General features: G+C 42.0%; 1 protein-coding gene across 1 annotated transcript; it reads left to right on the forward strand.

Annotated features, from left to right (window-relative positions):
* Positions 1-454: 454 nt before the first annotated feature.
* Apime-asta (allatostatin A) lies at positions 455-15,613 on the forward strand. The gene is made up of 3 exons (XM_076767812.1): positions 455-641; positions 13,242-13,521; positions 13,947-15,613. The coding sequence occupies exons 2-3, from the start codon at positions 13,261-13,263 to the stop codon at positions 14,283-14,285; spliced, it is 600 nt and encodes a 199-aa protein (XP_076623927.1). The 5' UTR covers positions 455-641; positions 13,242-13,260; the 3' UTR covers positions 14,286-15,613.
* The last annotated feature ends 206 nt before the right edge of the window (positions 15,614-15,819 follow it).

A 15,819-nucleotide genomic window follows, 5' to 3' on the forward strand; every position in this document is an offset into this window, starting at 1 on the left:
TACTAATAAAAAAAACACGTGGTCAACTTGCACAATGACTCAATCCCAAACTTCTCAAATCTCTCTGAACCCTGTCAAACGACAATTTCAGTGTTAAAATTTTTATTATTTAAAACAAAAACAGCTACTTATAATCGGTGCACCGGTCTCTCTATGGTTTAGTGCTTCGAACGTTAGAACCAACTGTCCCCCAACTATCGAACACGTTACTTAGAGAAGTTTGCTTCCGTTAAAGGGTTCGGAGTGATTCGAGCCATAACGCGAGACCAACTTGCTCGAAGCTCGCTACGGAGAGAATTGAATGCCCATGGTCGACGTCGGACCGCGCGTATGCGCAAACGGAAGGAAACGCCGCGGGTGGAAGACAGGACCGCGAACAGAGGCATAGGGGATGCCCAAGACGGAAAGAGACAGTACCATCACCGCTCACACACGTATAAAGGGTGGCGTCGCGATACCCTGCTCACCATTCCCGCGTAGACAGCTAAGTTGCGGTGTCCAGCGTCGTCCAGTCAACCCTGACGTTCCTTCAGCTGCAAGTCACGTGAGGACCCATCCAGCCCCATTCGCGAGAGCCAAACCGGCGGTCTGCGATTCCCCGAGGACCACCGACACGTCCCGTCGCTTTTGCCCAGCAACAGGTGAGCGGCTTCTTTCTTCAAAAGACGCGATTCCATCCATGGATTAGGCAGACACCCGATCAGTGTACCTTCGAGCCCTCTATTCCGCGATACGTGACGTCCAAGTGCTTCTTAAAATCGAAATTACCACCCTTCGAACTTCCACAGTGTCGTCGATATTCATTTTCTAATATTTTCATCCATAAAATTTGCGTAAATATTCCGCGTAACGTAAGTGTTCGCCAATTGTATATCCAAAATGACGGGTGTTCGCTGGAACTTTTATAGTCAGGGTAGTGGTCTCTATGACTCACTTTTGGGAATATTTAATTTTCATTTGTATGTCTAGTTGTCCAAGTGTTTTTCAAAACGTCTTTCTACTGTGCTAGGGTAGTAATAATAAGCTGTCGTTGAAGTGGTACCTGATTAGAAATTGAAATTGAAATCTGACGAACAGTAAACGAGCCTGTAACTCCAGTAAAAATCCAGTTTGGAAACATTGACACTGTAGTGTTTTTAATTTCGAAAACCAAAGTAGCTTTTCGAAGTGATATCTGATTACAAATAAAAATTTCCACCGTGTTCAGTTAGTGTATTGTAAAATTGATATTTTGGAAATGTTGGAAGAGTTCGTACAAGTTTCTATAATCTGGTAATAAAAAGAAAACTGTACTACGATTTGATCGACTCGAGAAACTGTAAACTCTATATTCGACACAATGGAAACATACAAGGATTATTGGCGCTCTCGTAACGAAATTTCTTTCCAGTCGATTTAGTTCCGACTCACGTCACAAAGCGCCGGGAATATTTCAACGATTTCATATCGTTGGTTCGTGATTTAAGTTTACCCCGTCGAGTCGTACGTATTTTCACACTGCACGGAACAATCAGGGAAACTCATTTCTGAATGACCCTGGAAAATGGGACAAGCACGAGCCGATGGAATATATACTCTTTATTCGATGTTTATTCAACGAAGCTTTTTCAGCGTTCGATATCAAGCGAAATTGAACAATTGCATTTCGCGACTTTATTCCACTACTTTTTCCCTTAAATTACGAATAATTCCAACAATTTGTGAATCGATGCGAATATAAGAATATCAAAACTTCGCGCCTAATGCCTAAAAATGATAGAATTTAAGCAATTAGTGTAATTCGTAATCGCCTTACGCTTCTCCGTCGTACGCCATTTACTTCTTCGCGCAACAGGTGACCTCTTTCTGAATCTCATGAATAAAAAACTGCGCCAACTTTCTTGCTCGATTAATTAACGTTACGACCGTTTTAACGCCGTTTTCATTCAGTGTCTCTTCACTTATCTTCTCAAAGTTCCTTTCACCAGAATTAAAACAACGCATTTAGAATCTCTCCAAATATCTTCGTTGTTATTATATTTCCTAATTCCTTTTCTATATAACATTACTCGTTTTTTATATTTCCCGAAAATTATATTGCAACGATAATAACGACGCGATTCACGCGGTAATAATTTAGTTTGATTACACGGCTGGTCGTTCCTTTTGACAGCACGCTATCAATTTCCTTAATTTATAGAAAGAGATTGCCCTCTTATTCTGCGAATTAATGAGTAGCTTTGAGTAATCGGGCTCCTTCGAGTTGCAATCGCAAATAACACAGAAGGATTTTCTATCGACAATATCTCCGAACTATTTTATAATAATTTCACAGAATTTGAATCGCACGTTTCTGTAAACGTCACCCCATTGTTTATTGCACAGAACGACTCAGCTCCGCGACTTCGGCCATGGAATTCCCTCGGCGCTCGTTTGTGAACATTTCGAGCCTGCAGCCCAGGCATTCTAATGCTTTCCAAGCGTGTAAACGTTGCTTGAGCGTTTAAAGAATTACTTGTGACATTTCAAATTAAGGAAAATAGAACCGTTTTTCTTCAGAATTGCACAATTCTCATCTTGAAATGGAACAATAATTTAATTAAGAAGATAGAAATTCACACAAACATATTTTAAAAACATCGATTGACTATCGACGAACTCTAGTCGCCATATTTGGTCACATCACGTTTTTCAATGCATGCAGCGTGGTTAATTTAGAGTCAAACGCTAAAAAATGAACTACTCAGCAACTTTTACAGTGGAACAATTTAGACTACAACAAAATTTTTAAACACACGAAATAAATTAAATAAATAAATTTTCTTCGCGATTTAATTATCGACTCGTACTTACAAAATGTTTTGCACGCAGTAATACAGTTAGCAATGGGAAAAACTGTTTGCTATCGGTACATAAACGCAGAATTTTGTTCGAGAAATCAATTTCGAGTCGTAATTTAGTAATTTAACGTCTGGCAATTGCCAGCAACGAGACTTGGAGTCGCCCGTATCGCTCCAGAGAATCGCGTTCGTTGTTTATGATCATTGTCGCGAGAATTGATATCGAAACTTCCGTTCCAACGAAGTTCGCGAGCGAAAAAGTCGTCAGCTGCAATCTTTCCGTCGCGAGTCGCTTTTTCATCCTGTGTTCCGACGGCGCCGCCTTCGATAGGGGGGAGATAACCGAGGGCTTGCAGTCAAACGCGAAAGTTCCGTTGGTCGTTCGGTGTTGTCGAGATACTTGGAATATTAGTTGAAACTTCGGGTCGACGTGATTGGAAAATATGCAACAACACGTCGTTGTTTGATGCATTTCAAATTACTTGCGCTTTGAAAAATACCTTCGTTCGATAGCGTCAATGTGTCAAATATATTCCAAAATGGTCCACCATTTATTTTTGGAGCACCCTGCGTATCAATATAAATAGTTTCATCAAATATAATGGAAATCTTTCCGTTAGAAGCTAAGAGAGTCTATTCCAAGATCGCAGTAGTACGAGTCAACCATTCGACGAAGTAGAATTAGTCGATATTTCTCAGCCCTTGTCCTTACTATCGTTCACATTAAAAATACTAATTTGACTAATATTTCAGTTTTGTATCTCAAATTAACATCTCAGTGTAATATTTCAGTATATAACAATATCCCCAATAAGCAAAGACCACATCTATCAGGGTCGACTTCCTTATTTGTTCCTCTTTCACTTTCACCTTTCATAAGATACAGAGATGATACAATGTAAACACGTGTTAGGGCACCGAAATACTGAAACATTTACCTGCGATAGGTCGAGTCATTGCTCGGGGCCAGGATGTCGCAGATGTTTATTCATTAGAGTAGCATATGGGACGTGGCCAAATTTAGGACGACGGTTCCTTGTGGGTTGCGAAGCCAACATATTAGCGAAGCTTTTTTAGCTAGACGTAGCAGCTCTATGTTCGCGAATTAATTAATGGACGAACTAAACAATAATTTCCATCAGAAATCGTGAAGAATTTGTTGAAACTACTTGTACCCCCGATAGTTCTCAAAGTAGAATACCAGAGTCTCGTGAAGGGTGGTTTCACCCCTTAAACTTGGGTATCCGCGGCTAAAAATAAACACGTTTCCCTCACACGTAACTGCCATTCGAGCCTACAAAATTTCGTTAGAATCGACGGTGGTCGGTGGACATTTCTTGTCAGCGACACGAAAACAAATTCAAATTGCTCACCCGTGGGTTCCCGTCGGTCCGTGGCGATAAATCGCGCCGTCGTCCCAATCCAGGGTGTCACCACGTAATTCGTGTCGCGTGTTCGACAAATTGGGGCGAATATTGCCGGGAAAGAGGCAACGAGGATCGTGTAATAGCCGACGGCGCGTGTGCGTTGCGGCATCTCCCGAAAAAACCGATGCTTCGCGAGCCTGGCACGAGAAAAATAAAAGATAATGGAAGGAACGGCGCCGTAGGGGTGGCACGGTAAAAGACAAAAGGAAAAGAGAAACGCGCTGATCAAGCGTGGTTATTAGAGCCGCGTTATTGCCGGACTTTTTGCAGCTTATAAGCTCTGCACTCGCGCGGGTATAACACGCGCTATTACTTCTAGCTGCCGCATTATTTCACGCGAATGAAATCCGAAACTGGGCTAATCAGGTCGGGTTCAGCCACGGTCGAAACAATCCACGTCCCGCCAGGTTTACTTACGGAACTGTCGTTTAGTCGTGTATGCGTTTCGATGTATTTGGCATCGTTGCGCGCCCGATTCTGCTCGCGTCAGGTTTCTCGGCCGGAATTACAGTTTTTTGTGTTTAAATGCGGCCTATGCCACGCTGGATACTTGAATATAACACTGGATTTACGACTGGGACGAATTTTAACTTCGGACCGATGCGTCTGGGTACCGCCATAACGAGTCATCGTGGGCTATAGAAAATACAAAAAATACGTACAAAGGTGGATGTTAATCCCTTGAAACAGATTCCAGGACATTTTCTCCGATGTTTGTCGATATCCCCGTTCATGGGAGATTTCTAAGTTATGACGAAAGGTCATAACTTGCGAATTGACTTTATTTCTAACGAAATATATGGAGCAGGGAGGGGGTGGAGAGGGTCGATTTTTCCACGGTGCACTGTAACGAGATTGCTATCGTTTCCGCGGGACCATACCACTGGTAGATAGCAACACGGTTATTGGAAATGCCACGCCGTGCGTGAAATTCGTCGAGCGACGTTCTTTACAACGAGAGTAATATAACGGAACATTGCGATTTTTATGAGTCATCGTGGTTCTTGCGCCGTCACTGTTTTCGTGCGTCCCCCGCGTTCTTCGTTTGATGTTTCGCGAACGTCGTCGACGTGACATTTATTAAATAGGAATAGCTTAAAGCGTCGATACATCGCTAACGTCTTTTGTCGTGGATCGACGGAACGTCCGAGCTTGTAACTTCCTACCCCCGGATAAACCCGCGTCGATGTTTCGACGATCGCAGGTCGCAGTCGGCGGAAAGGAAAGCCATCGAAAGTTTAATTGAATTAAGTGAAAACACACGTTACCGCGCTCTGCGTCAACAGTCTTTTACTCTCTAGTTAGAAAGTTGGAGTTGGAAATAATAAACTTAAACTCCTTGGAATTATCGACGTACTAAGACTATCGATCGAGGATTCTGTCTCCATCTTTGGCAAAGTAGAGCTTGGAAAAAGTTTCCCGGGGGCAAACTTCGTCCTAATCCTGTGCCTCGGTTACAAAATCAACATAAAACCATCAGAGTAACTTCCAACGGGTTCTGAATGGTGTACGAAGCACTTTGCTCGAAATATTATTTATACGCTTTACGTAATTCGCGATAGAATCGATGATGGTTCGATTCCCAATACAAAAATAAACCGATAGTGTACAGTGTGATTTTTTTGTCCGAGTCTTCGTTCGCGAGATAAACGATTTCGAAGATCCAGTGCGCGCGCAGCGTGGCGCCATTGTTGAATACGCGTAGCACATGCGTAGATTCGAGGTAAATTATCTTCGAAAGGAAACACCGTACGACAAAAATGTACTCTACAATTTCGACTTATTTTTGGGCAAAGAATTCACTCGTCTCAATTTTAAATCGTATTTTGTGTATTCGATATATTCGAGGAATCAGTGCAGAGGCTAGCGAACCGAAGTTATGGAGAACGTCGTAAAGAACGACGAGAGGCAGGGGCTCGGTGGTCTAACGAGGTTTAATTTCACGCTAGGGGGCAAGTTTCCCGTCTCTCGGGGGAGGAATATCGAGAAGTGACGTTAAACTCATTTCCGGACCACGGAGTACGAGTTCTTGTCCACGGGATGGAGATAAGATCGATGGTAATAACGGGAGTAACGTATTCGAACCCTTTCCAAGAGGGGTCCTGACCGCGTGCAGTTCATCAACAAACCACCCCTTTCGTATTGTTTCATCCGTGGGGGGAACGAAAGGTTTACCCGCCGGGGCTCGAGATTTCGAAATTGTTGTTATTTTACAAGGGAACGGATCCTCCTAAACAAACTTCGGTAAGCCATTATTGCATTTGATCGGACTCGATGGATTATATCAATTTCCAAAATTGATTATTTCTAGCCGCTAGTAGAGAAAGAAAAATTAAGAATTCTCAAATACCTCTAAAATTATCTGAGAATTTTATGTTTACTCCTGGGTGCAAGGTTCAATTTACGTCCTTTCGATGAAACTGAAATTGGACGTAAGGTCTATCGATCGATAACTCTGCGAAAAAAGAGGAGAAAGTTCGTCCAAGCTAGTCCATCTTGTCTTGGAGAAAATTCGATCTCATTAGCGGGAAATGGAAGACACGTGGGTGTCCGTCAACAAGGGTGGCCAAGCTCGACCGGGAAAAATAAGAGACAGCTTAAAATTTAATTAGTGAATCGCTGTTGGCCCAGCCCGAGGCACGTCGAGGGGTGCGTTAATCTCATTTCCGGCCACGGAGTAGATCATAGAAAAGCGTCGCCGATATTAGAGAGACTCGACATCCTGCTGGGGGTCAGGAAAGCTTACGTGACTCTTGCAAATAGACCGACCGTGTGTCCTTCGGTCTACAGGACTCTCCTTTTTCTCATTCAGCCCCGTCGGTTGCAATTCCGCTTGCAAATTCTGCGAATTGGCCACGACTGGCCTGATTTACGCCGGGAAGCGTCTGCAGTCGCTTTAAATCACCCGGAGGGATGACTCTCTGGATAGAGGATGCTCTCCTAGGCGACGACGAATCACCAGACACGGTTTTCTCCTTCTCGATAATCTGGAAAAGAATAACTCTGCGATTTTAGAATCGGATCTCTGGGTCGTTGACCGTGACTGTCCGCCATTTTGAGTGTGAGAACCGGAAACATGTAGATAATCGTTCATAAATGTTTTGAGTTGTATCTAGGTTAAATTTGGAAGAGATCTGTTCGTAAATTAGATCCTAATTAGATATTGGATAAGACTGGGTCTAGGCTAGATTAGGCTGATCAGATCTTGATTTGGCTTTGAGTTATATCCGGAAATGTGGCACAAATGGTCGTGGGTAACTACCAGGTGACAGAAAGAGGGGAACACCGGTGTCATCAATTCTTCCAGCCCTCTGGGTTATCACCTGCTAGCTTTTAGATCTAGAAATACTTCTGTTGTCTCTAGGTCTTGAGTGAGATCTAAGTCGTGTCTAGTGTAGCCACCACCTGTGGACTCCTTTAAGTCTCAGCTAATATTACTACAAATGTCACTGTGTGTTAAATTACATCTGAGTTAAGTAGGTCTACTAATAAGTAGTCCTGTATATCTTAGGATCAGGTATCCCACTGCTACCTCTAGGTCTCAGGTTATACCTGATTAGGATCTAGTACTCCTAATACTGCATCTACGGCTTGAATTACATTTTAGTTAGCTACAAATCGTCTACTAGGACCTGTTACAGATTAGGTCTCAGTGAACTACTAGGTTTTAGATCAGATTAAAGTTATGTTCTTCGTTATTCTACCTTACCATCAATCGAAACTGTTAGTGTCAATGAAATTACCACGATGGCGCCTCGGAGAATTCGTGAGTGCACACGTCACTCGTCATTGGCTGTCAGGGAAATGGAAGTGGTTAAATTTTCAAATTAGTTTTTCTCGAAAACGAGGCTACTTACAGAAAAACTTTCTTCTACATTTTTCACTTGTTTTCCCACGGTGGATCATTTAATAGTATCATTCGTCCTCTCTTTCTTCGTGAAACTTTCATCTTGGATCACTGATGCACCATATAGCGACGCGTTTCGACATAGCACGTTGCTCGTCGATGCCATACAAGTCCTTGAAACCTACTGCCGCGGACAATCAATCGACTATAGGTCGGATTATGTAAACGCGTGTTTCGAGACCGCGCGATACCATTCCATCGATCAATCAAGCGAAGGAAGGGAGGAAACGAGGTTTAAACCGTGAATGAAAAATGGCGAAGGCTTTACAGAAAGCGTCCTTCGGTTTGGCGATTATCCGATATCATCGAGATGAATATCCTTTACTTTTTGGCGCTTCGTTCGACGCTCAGCATCTCGGTTTCACATTTTTCGCGGTAATCAACTCTGAAAAATAGCCTCCCCGCCCTCGAGGGGAGTATTTAATCCTCCAAGAACTCGCGAAGGACTTTCGAGAGTTCCGCTTAATCCCGAGTTTTAAGCTCGCGAGCGACGATTCCTTCCAGGTATCTGTCACAATGTTAAGTGGGATCGTCGGAGGCAAGGTATACGGGATAATCTGATTACTATTATACGGTACGAGTGATTTGCATGCAGATAAGTATATTCGATTAATTGTTGACGCAGGGACTGAGAATTGATTAAAGCCAACTTGTAGTGTTTCGCCACGGTGCCCGGTTGAACATAACGATCCCGTATTCTACGAATTTTATCGCAGCTTATTCGATTCAGTATTCTGTACAAGATTTATTCGATTCGATGTAACGTTGGAGGTATTAATTGAACATACTGAATTCATTTTGTTGATGTGTTTCCTGTATTTTTTTTAACACGCTCGCGTATTCAGAGACATTTTATTTTTGAATTTCTACATCTAAAATTGGATCTGTGCACTGTTGCAACGGGAGGTCAGTTGAACTCATGCGAGTTCCCCGGCAAACACGAAAGTTATTTAATTTCAAAGTTCGTCAGCTCTTTGTCGTTCGATAAATTATTTTCAAACGCAAACAATAGATCTGTCAAGGATCTTTGGTCGTCCATTGTCGTACTTATCGCGAGAATTTTCATCGATAGTACCATATATATATATATTATTATGTCGTGAAACGTTTCGCAGAATATAAGCCAGCCATTCAGACGACGTCTATCGGCCCGTATACATATACGTCGTTTATACGCTCGAACAAAACGAAACCATGAGGCAACGTTAAATTGGACGTGGCATGCGTAAAAAAAAGTCACGCATTTTATCGTGCTCCTCCGATCGAATAAACTTGATTTCTCGCTCGAGCAAAATTAGAAATTTTATTACCCTTTGTCTCTTGACAGTTTTCCAGGGCGTTGAATTTCGATGGCTTCGCGAGCAGCTGAAATTTTTTTAAATATATTATTTAAACAACCTTACAAATATTTGTAACGTCGAAATTTTGTGGATATTCTTATTCTTCAATATTTAAAGAAAAGGATACTTATAAAACCATCGTCGACGGCCAGACGCATCGGTCCGCTTCGATCTCGAATCCATCGTTGTATTCGGCAGTCTGGGACCCTAAAAACAATATATAGGCTGAAGAAGCTGTTCTAAATTTTTAGAGAACATTTTTTTAAATTGTTCGAGTTTTTTAATCACTTTTAAGCATAGATTTTTAACTTACCTTTGGTTTCTGATAATGTATCGGATCTATGCAAACTTCTACGATCGACTGTACCTTCTATTAAGGTTCCCTGGTTTCCTTCGATGAATTCCATTCGCATGTAGCCTTTGTGCCCATTATCTTAGCCATTCTTACGGACCGTGAACGCGGAACGAATAAATATCGTCGTGAATCGATGGCCAGATTTCCGCCTCCGACTGAATATTTTCAAACGATAATCGAATTGGCCTGGCCGCGAGTCTCAATATTTTGTAATTCTTCCGTATCGATCCGACACTCTGCCCCTCGTTGCCCGTTGTTTGCATACACGTCTGCACACGGCTGGTAATAATCCACTTCGTTACGCCACGTATCGTGAAAGCCTCCGTCAGAACTACGGCCATTTATCGCGCACGGATGCGGAAATTGCATTGGGAAACGCGACCGGAAGAAAGAAATTCACGGAAACAGGCTTTCCTAGCGCGTTCTAATTCTGCAAAATTCGTTATTAATAAAGCTAAACGACGTCCAGTGTTCCACTGTGCTTTCTATTCTTTCATTCTTATCGTTGTTCGAGCGCTAAAATTAATTTCGCGAAAATATTTGCAGAATTCGAAAGTGTAAAAAATATTAAAATTTGAATTTTTTATTTCGAAGGTAATACGAGACTCGCAAGGTGTTGCACTGTCAGAGGCCAGCAAAATTTTCTTAGTATAATAAACGACCAATAAAAGTACGCATAGAAATTTATTTAATCGAGAGATTACACTTTTGTGTGCTCGTTGTGAAGTATTCCATTTTGTAAATTTGAAATTCTTATTTTTCTTCGACGAATAACGAATAGATATTAGGGTACAACACTTAAGAACCACGATTCGAAGACGGAAGCACTATGAGAAACGAAATCGATCGTCGCAACAGGTGTTCGGACGCTAAGCGTCGCGACGCTGTAATTTATTTTTTAAACACATCCGACCACGCATTTTTATTTTGCGGTTAATATCAATTTGCAGCGAAATTTAATTGTTGAGTAAATAAAATGGAAGGAACACATTCATTCCTAGAATATTGCTAAACAGCAGAAATTGTCACTTGAAAGCGGGTATTACTGGGTGATGCAGTAATCCCCGCTTTCAAGTGACAATTCTTGCCACGGACTTAGGGCGTAACATTGCTTTTGGTTATATTTTAATCGAGTCGTTCAACAAGTAAAGAAACAAGTGAAATTTGCATGCTTATTCTATTTATAAACTAGCTTTTCAGTTCCATCCTCAAAGGGATGGAAAGGTGTTTCTTTAATCCGACGTCCTACATCTTGTTCCATTTCGCCTGATAACGAAAATGGATGGGGACAGTAATTCCCAGTTCTTTGAAGATGGAATTATAAAACAGGATCATAGGTACGAGTGACAAACGTAGGTGGATCAAGTATAGCAATATGTAGCTTTGGGGGGAATACAAATATGATAATAAACTGCAAAAAAAATTTCTTGGTTCCTTCTTGGGACTCCAATTTTTCACATACTACCTCGTATCTATTTGTATTCAATAATGACAACTCCAACGCTTTCTACACTACTGCCCGCTTTCAAGTGACAAAATCAGTACCACCCAGTTCACATCAAAGCGGGCTACTTTCATCTCAACCCAAAGAAATTAAGAATCGTTCACAAACAATGCAGTAGATAATTCGGTTGCTTGAATCCGATGCAAATATTGTCACTTGAAAGCGGGGAATACTGTAATACACGTTACTGCCCGCTTTCAAGTGACAAAATCAGTACCACCCAGTTCACATCAAAGCGGGCTACTTTCATCTCGACCCAAAGAAATTAAGGATCGTTCACAAACAATGGAGTAGATAATTCGGTTGCTTGAATCCGATGCAAATATTGTCACTTGAAAGCGGGAAATACTGCAACACACATTGCTGCCCGCTTTCAAGTGACAATTTCTGTAATTTTATGAGATTCAATGAACCCAATCGTCCAGTAAACGATAATAATGTATCGATTGAAGGAGTAGAATTTATTTTGGTGCTTTAGAAAAATTCGGAGCTCCCGGAACCACGGGGTGGCGATTGTAGACCGTGCAAATTACACGGAACGAGCCCCGAGAACACGTATTTGAGCTTTCCCGTATTGGCCTTCTCGACGGAATTGCCACTTTAAATCGAGGCCGATTTAATTTCCAAGACATCTTGCGAGAAATGAAACGCCCGGGAAAATGTTGCCCGCGCAAATTTCACCGGTTTCGTAATGAGGATCTGGCGGGCTAATCGATGCAGTTAACAGTCCGAAGTAACTAATTTCAACGCGACTGTACGAACATCGACGAAATTATTAAATAATAGTCCTCGACTTAATCAAGGCTTATGAACCATGTCTTCGACCAACATGGTACGGTATTTTGAGTCACGCTTATCGCACGTTAGGCTACAGATAACCTATGGACGCTCTGCAACAGTGGGCCTTTCAACGTCGGTTGTAATTTAGTCCTTTAATCGACCAATATCTCAGGTCGTGATTTCACACACTGGTCCACGCGCTGCCCAATAATTTCATTAATTTCCTAGCGATTGTCATTAAGCCCAGCTGATCGAATTTGGACGTCTACCCACGTTGGATCCGCAGCTCGGATCCCACTAAATCGAGCCTGTAACCGAACACGATGAAGGAACACCGTGATTTCAATCGAATATTGATCAACCAGCGGGGTGGCAATCGTGGTTACGACGATTCCTGGACGGATCAACATTTAATCTCTATTTCTAAATCGAATAGCGAATACCTAATGCCGCGCAGATTAGCTCGGTCCGTCGTCCAATTTCGACCGCGTTCGATACACCCTGTGTTCCCGATTTCCTGATGAATTCACTGGTATTGGAGGCTTGTTTCGGGATTAAATTCCGTCAATTGCCAGTGTAACAAAGACGTATCTAATAATTGTTAAACATACTTGCTGAGTAGTCCAGTGCTCTATCCTCTATTTAAACTAAGTATGCTTGAGATGATCAGCAGAGGATCGATGAGTATCTTGGACGAGGTCAAACCAATCGTAATTCCTTTTCGTTTTTTATTTATCCTCCACTGTTCATCGAAGCATATGATTCCACGAGTTCAGCGACTCTAATTACCAAAGAGATCATCCCCCTTTTAAATGAATCGAATCGATACTTCGCGATTCACTGCGAACCAAGACAGCGCGGAACAAAGCAAATTCCCCACGGATTCTAATCACGGGAAAGCAATTTTCGTGGCAACGTCAGCCCGTGTTCGTTATTTTATCGCAAACTTTACCGCTCGATCTGAAATTGAGAAACCGTATTGCCTCTAATTTTATTTGCGCCCGCGTAAAATATGATCCTCGTCGAGCGAGACGCAGCATCAATTATTATTAACGAGCAAACTTTCAGCGACACTCGTAAATAGGAAGAAAATATTTCTGTCTGTTCAGGATTCAGCAAAGCACGAAGATGAGGTCAAGAACGTGCTTCATGACGTCCAGCGTCGCTTTCGTTTGCATGGTAGGAATCGTTGGAAAATCAGCCGCGGCTATGGAAGAAACACCAGCTTCTTCCTTGAATCTTCAACGCTATAATACGATGCTCAATTCCGCGGGTCTCGACGAACCCTTCCCCGAGAAGAGGGCGTACACCTACGTATCTGAATACAAAAGGCTACCTGTTTACAATTTTGGCATTGGCAAGCGCTGGGTCGACAACAACGACGACAAAGTAAGTTCAAAGCATCGACTAATAAAATTCCTTATATCACTTTGAAAGTATCACTAATACACTCGCGAGATCCTCCAGATGAAAACGAGTCCAAACACGACCTAGTTTGGACGATTTTTAATCACGCGTGCGTATTTGCGAAACTCAAAAATCTTTTGAATCGCGTTTTACGTACATTAAAAGTAGTTCAAAATAGGTCGTGTTTGGATTCATTCTCATGGGGGGAACCTTCCCAATGCGTTAATAGTATTATCGTACCGATATAACCTCAAAAAAGATTGTAATTTTCGTTACTGGATAAAATTCGTTCCTAATAAGAATCGTTATTGCCTGTGATGTACATGACCGATCAGTGTGTCAAAATTATCACTTAAAACTGGTCTAACACAGTTTAAGTCTCCAAAGCATCGACTCTAATTTTTCAGAGAGGACGCCAGTACTCCTTCGGGCTGGGAAAACGGACGAAGCAGTATAGTTTCGGTTTGGGCAAACGGACCGACAACGCGGACTACCCGATGAGAATGAACCTGGACTACGTGCCCCTCAACGGGCTGGCTTTCCGCTCGCAGGACAACACCGACGACTTCCTCGAGGAGAAACGGGGCATACAGCCGTACAGCTTTGGATTGGGCAAGAGGGCGGTGCGCCTGGCGGCAGGCGAGCCCGCGGGGAATGGAAAAAGACCGAACGACGTGTTTGGCCAGAGATACCACTTCGGACTTGGCAAGAGGATGTCGGAAGACGAGGATGACTCGTTAGAATAGGAACTCGTCGAGGAAGCTTCGCGCGGTGACCGTGCAAGGAACCATCCGCGAAGCAGCTCGCGTAAACGACGTAGCTCTATTTCGATGTCACAGAGTTCTGTTGTCAGACGAAATATAACGATAACGCACCAATAAAGACACGTTTTGAAGTTTCAAACGCCTCCTTTCCGATCTCTGTTCTTTCCTTGTGACTGTGCCGGGATATTTGGCGGTGTATGCGAGAGAATGATCGAACACAAATGGAAACGCGCTATTTTAACCTCAAATTCTAGAAGAACTGGTCAAGAAATAATCTCATTTTTAGTATATAGAACCACTTGGTTTTTAGATAACTGGGATCAGATGTTTCGAATTTTGTTTCAATATTGGGTTTTGGGCCCCAACAAACGTGATGGCGTAGTTCTTCGATATGGCGCCGCGCATGCGTAGTGCGTTGGTCACTTCTCGAGTACTCGCGCGCCATACTTAAAAAGCTTGCACTTTCAGCTATAAATATTAGTTTTAGATAAATATAACATAGGACTTTATAGCTTAATTTTTCAAGATCTATTTGTTAGTATCATTGTTTAGTATCGTTGACCTCGAGTGGTTCTATATATCTGAACAAATTTCTTAAGCAGCTCTTCGAAAGCCGTAACTATTATAGACGAATAATTTATTATTACAATGCGTTTTCGCTTCTGGTCATCTCTTTGTGAGTTAATTAATCAACAGAGAGAATGTGATGAGTGTCGGTTTTTGCGCAGATCAGGAATTGATTTCCTCGGTGTCACCTTCCCAGTAGAGATCCCCAATTTCGTTTGTAATAACAGTTGCAAATCTGGGCAAGCATAATTTTAAATAATTTTGGAAGTCATGATCGAACGCCAGTTAGACAAAATGTTTGCATTCGGTTCTCGATCTTGATCTAGAACATTTCATTAATAATGGTGTTGTATAAACAATCTTATTGTTTGAGAATATATTTTTTTGATAACAACCAAAGCATTGATATTTACATTTAAGATGAGGAGAATAGAAATGGACCAGTATCAAAAGAATATAACTAATGATTAAACTATTCAAACTGTATCCCGACTGAAACTTGCCCAGCTGTGCACATTTGTCACACACGAAAGTAACAACATTTTTGGCAGTTGTAAATTCGATTAAACGCGTTGTTGAACAAACGGATATACGAGTATCCTTCTATGAATCAAATGTCAATTTACATTAAGCCTGATTGTCATCTAACGCAGAAATTTTTTTTGCGTTTCGTCGCAGCGAATATTGTACGTCTCTTTGCGGAATCGTTCGAACTTGTGTTTAACAGTTTATCGAATAAATGTTCTCCAGTGAAACGTTCGTAAATTATTCACACCCCAATGGCCCAAAATTTCAGCTGCACGAAACGAGGTTGAAGAAACATAGTCGATGTACTCGTCGAACCGTGAAATCGTTGAAATTGAAACGATTCTGATAAATAACGCATCTGTGCAGCAGCCTATCAGTGGATCGAACACGCCCCCTATGGATCTCGATCATTCGACGCAGT

This window comes from Colletes latitarsis, chromosome 7 (assembly GCF_051014445.1).
Source record: "Colletes latitarsis isolate SP2378_abdomen chromosome 7, iyColLati1, whole genome shotgun sequence".
In the NCBI taxonomy this organism is placed as follows: Eukaryota; Metazoa; Arthropoda; class Insecta; order Hymenoptera; family Colletidae; genus Colletes; species Colletes latitarsis.

Excerpts from the sequence above, each read along its gene's own strand:
- Apime-asta (XM_076767812.1), top strand. The coding sequence starts at position 13,261 with ATGAGGTCAAGAACGTGCTTCATGACGTCCAGCGTCGCTTTCGTTTGC. Across the intron at positions 13,522-13,946 it reads TCGACAACAACGACGACAAA|AGAGGACGCCAGTACTCCTT; the intron begins GTAAGTTCAAAG and ends CTAATTTTTCAG.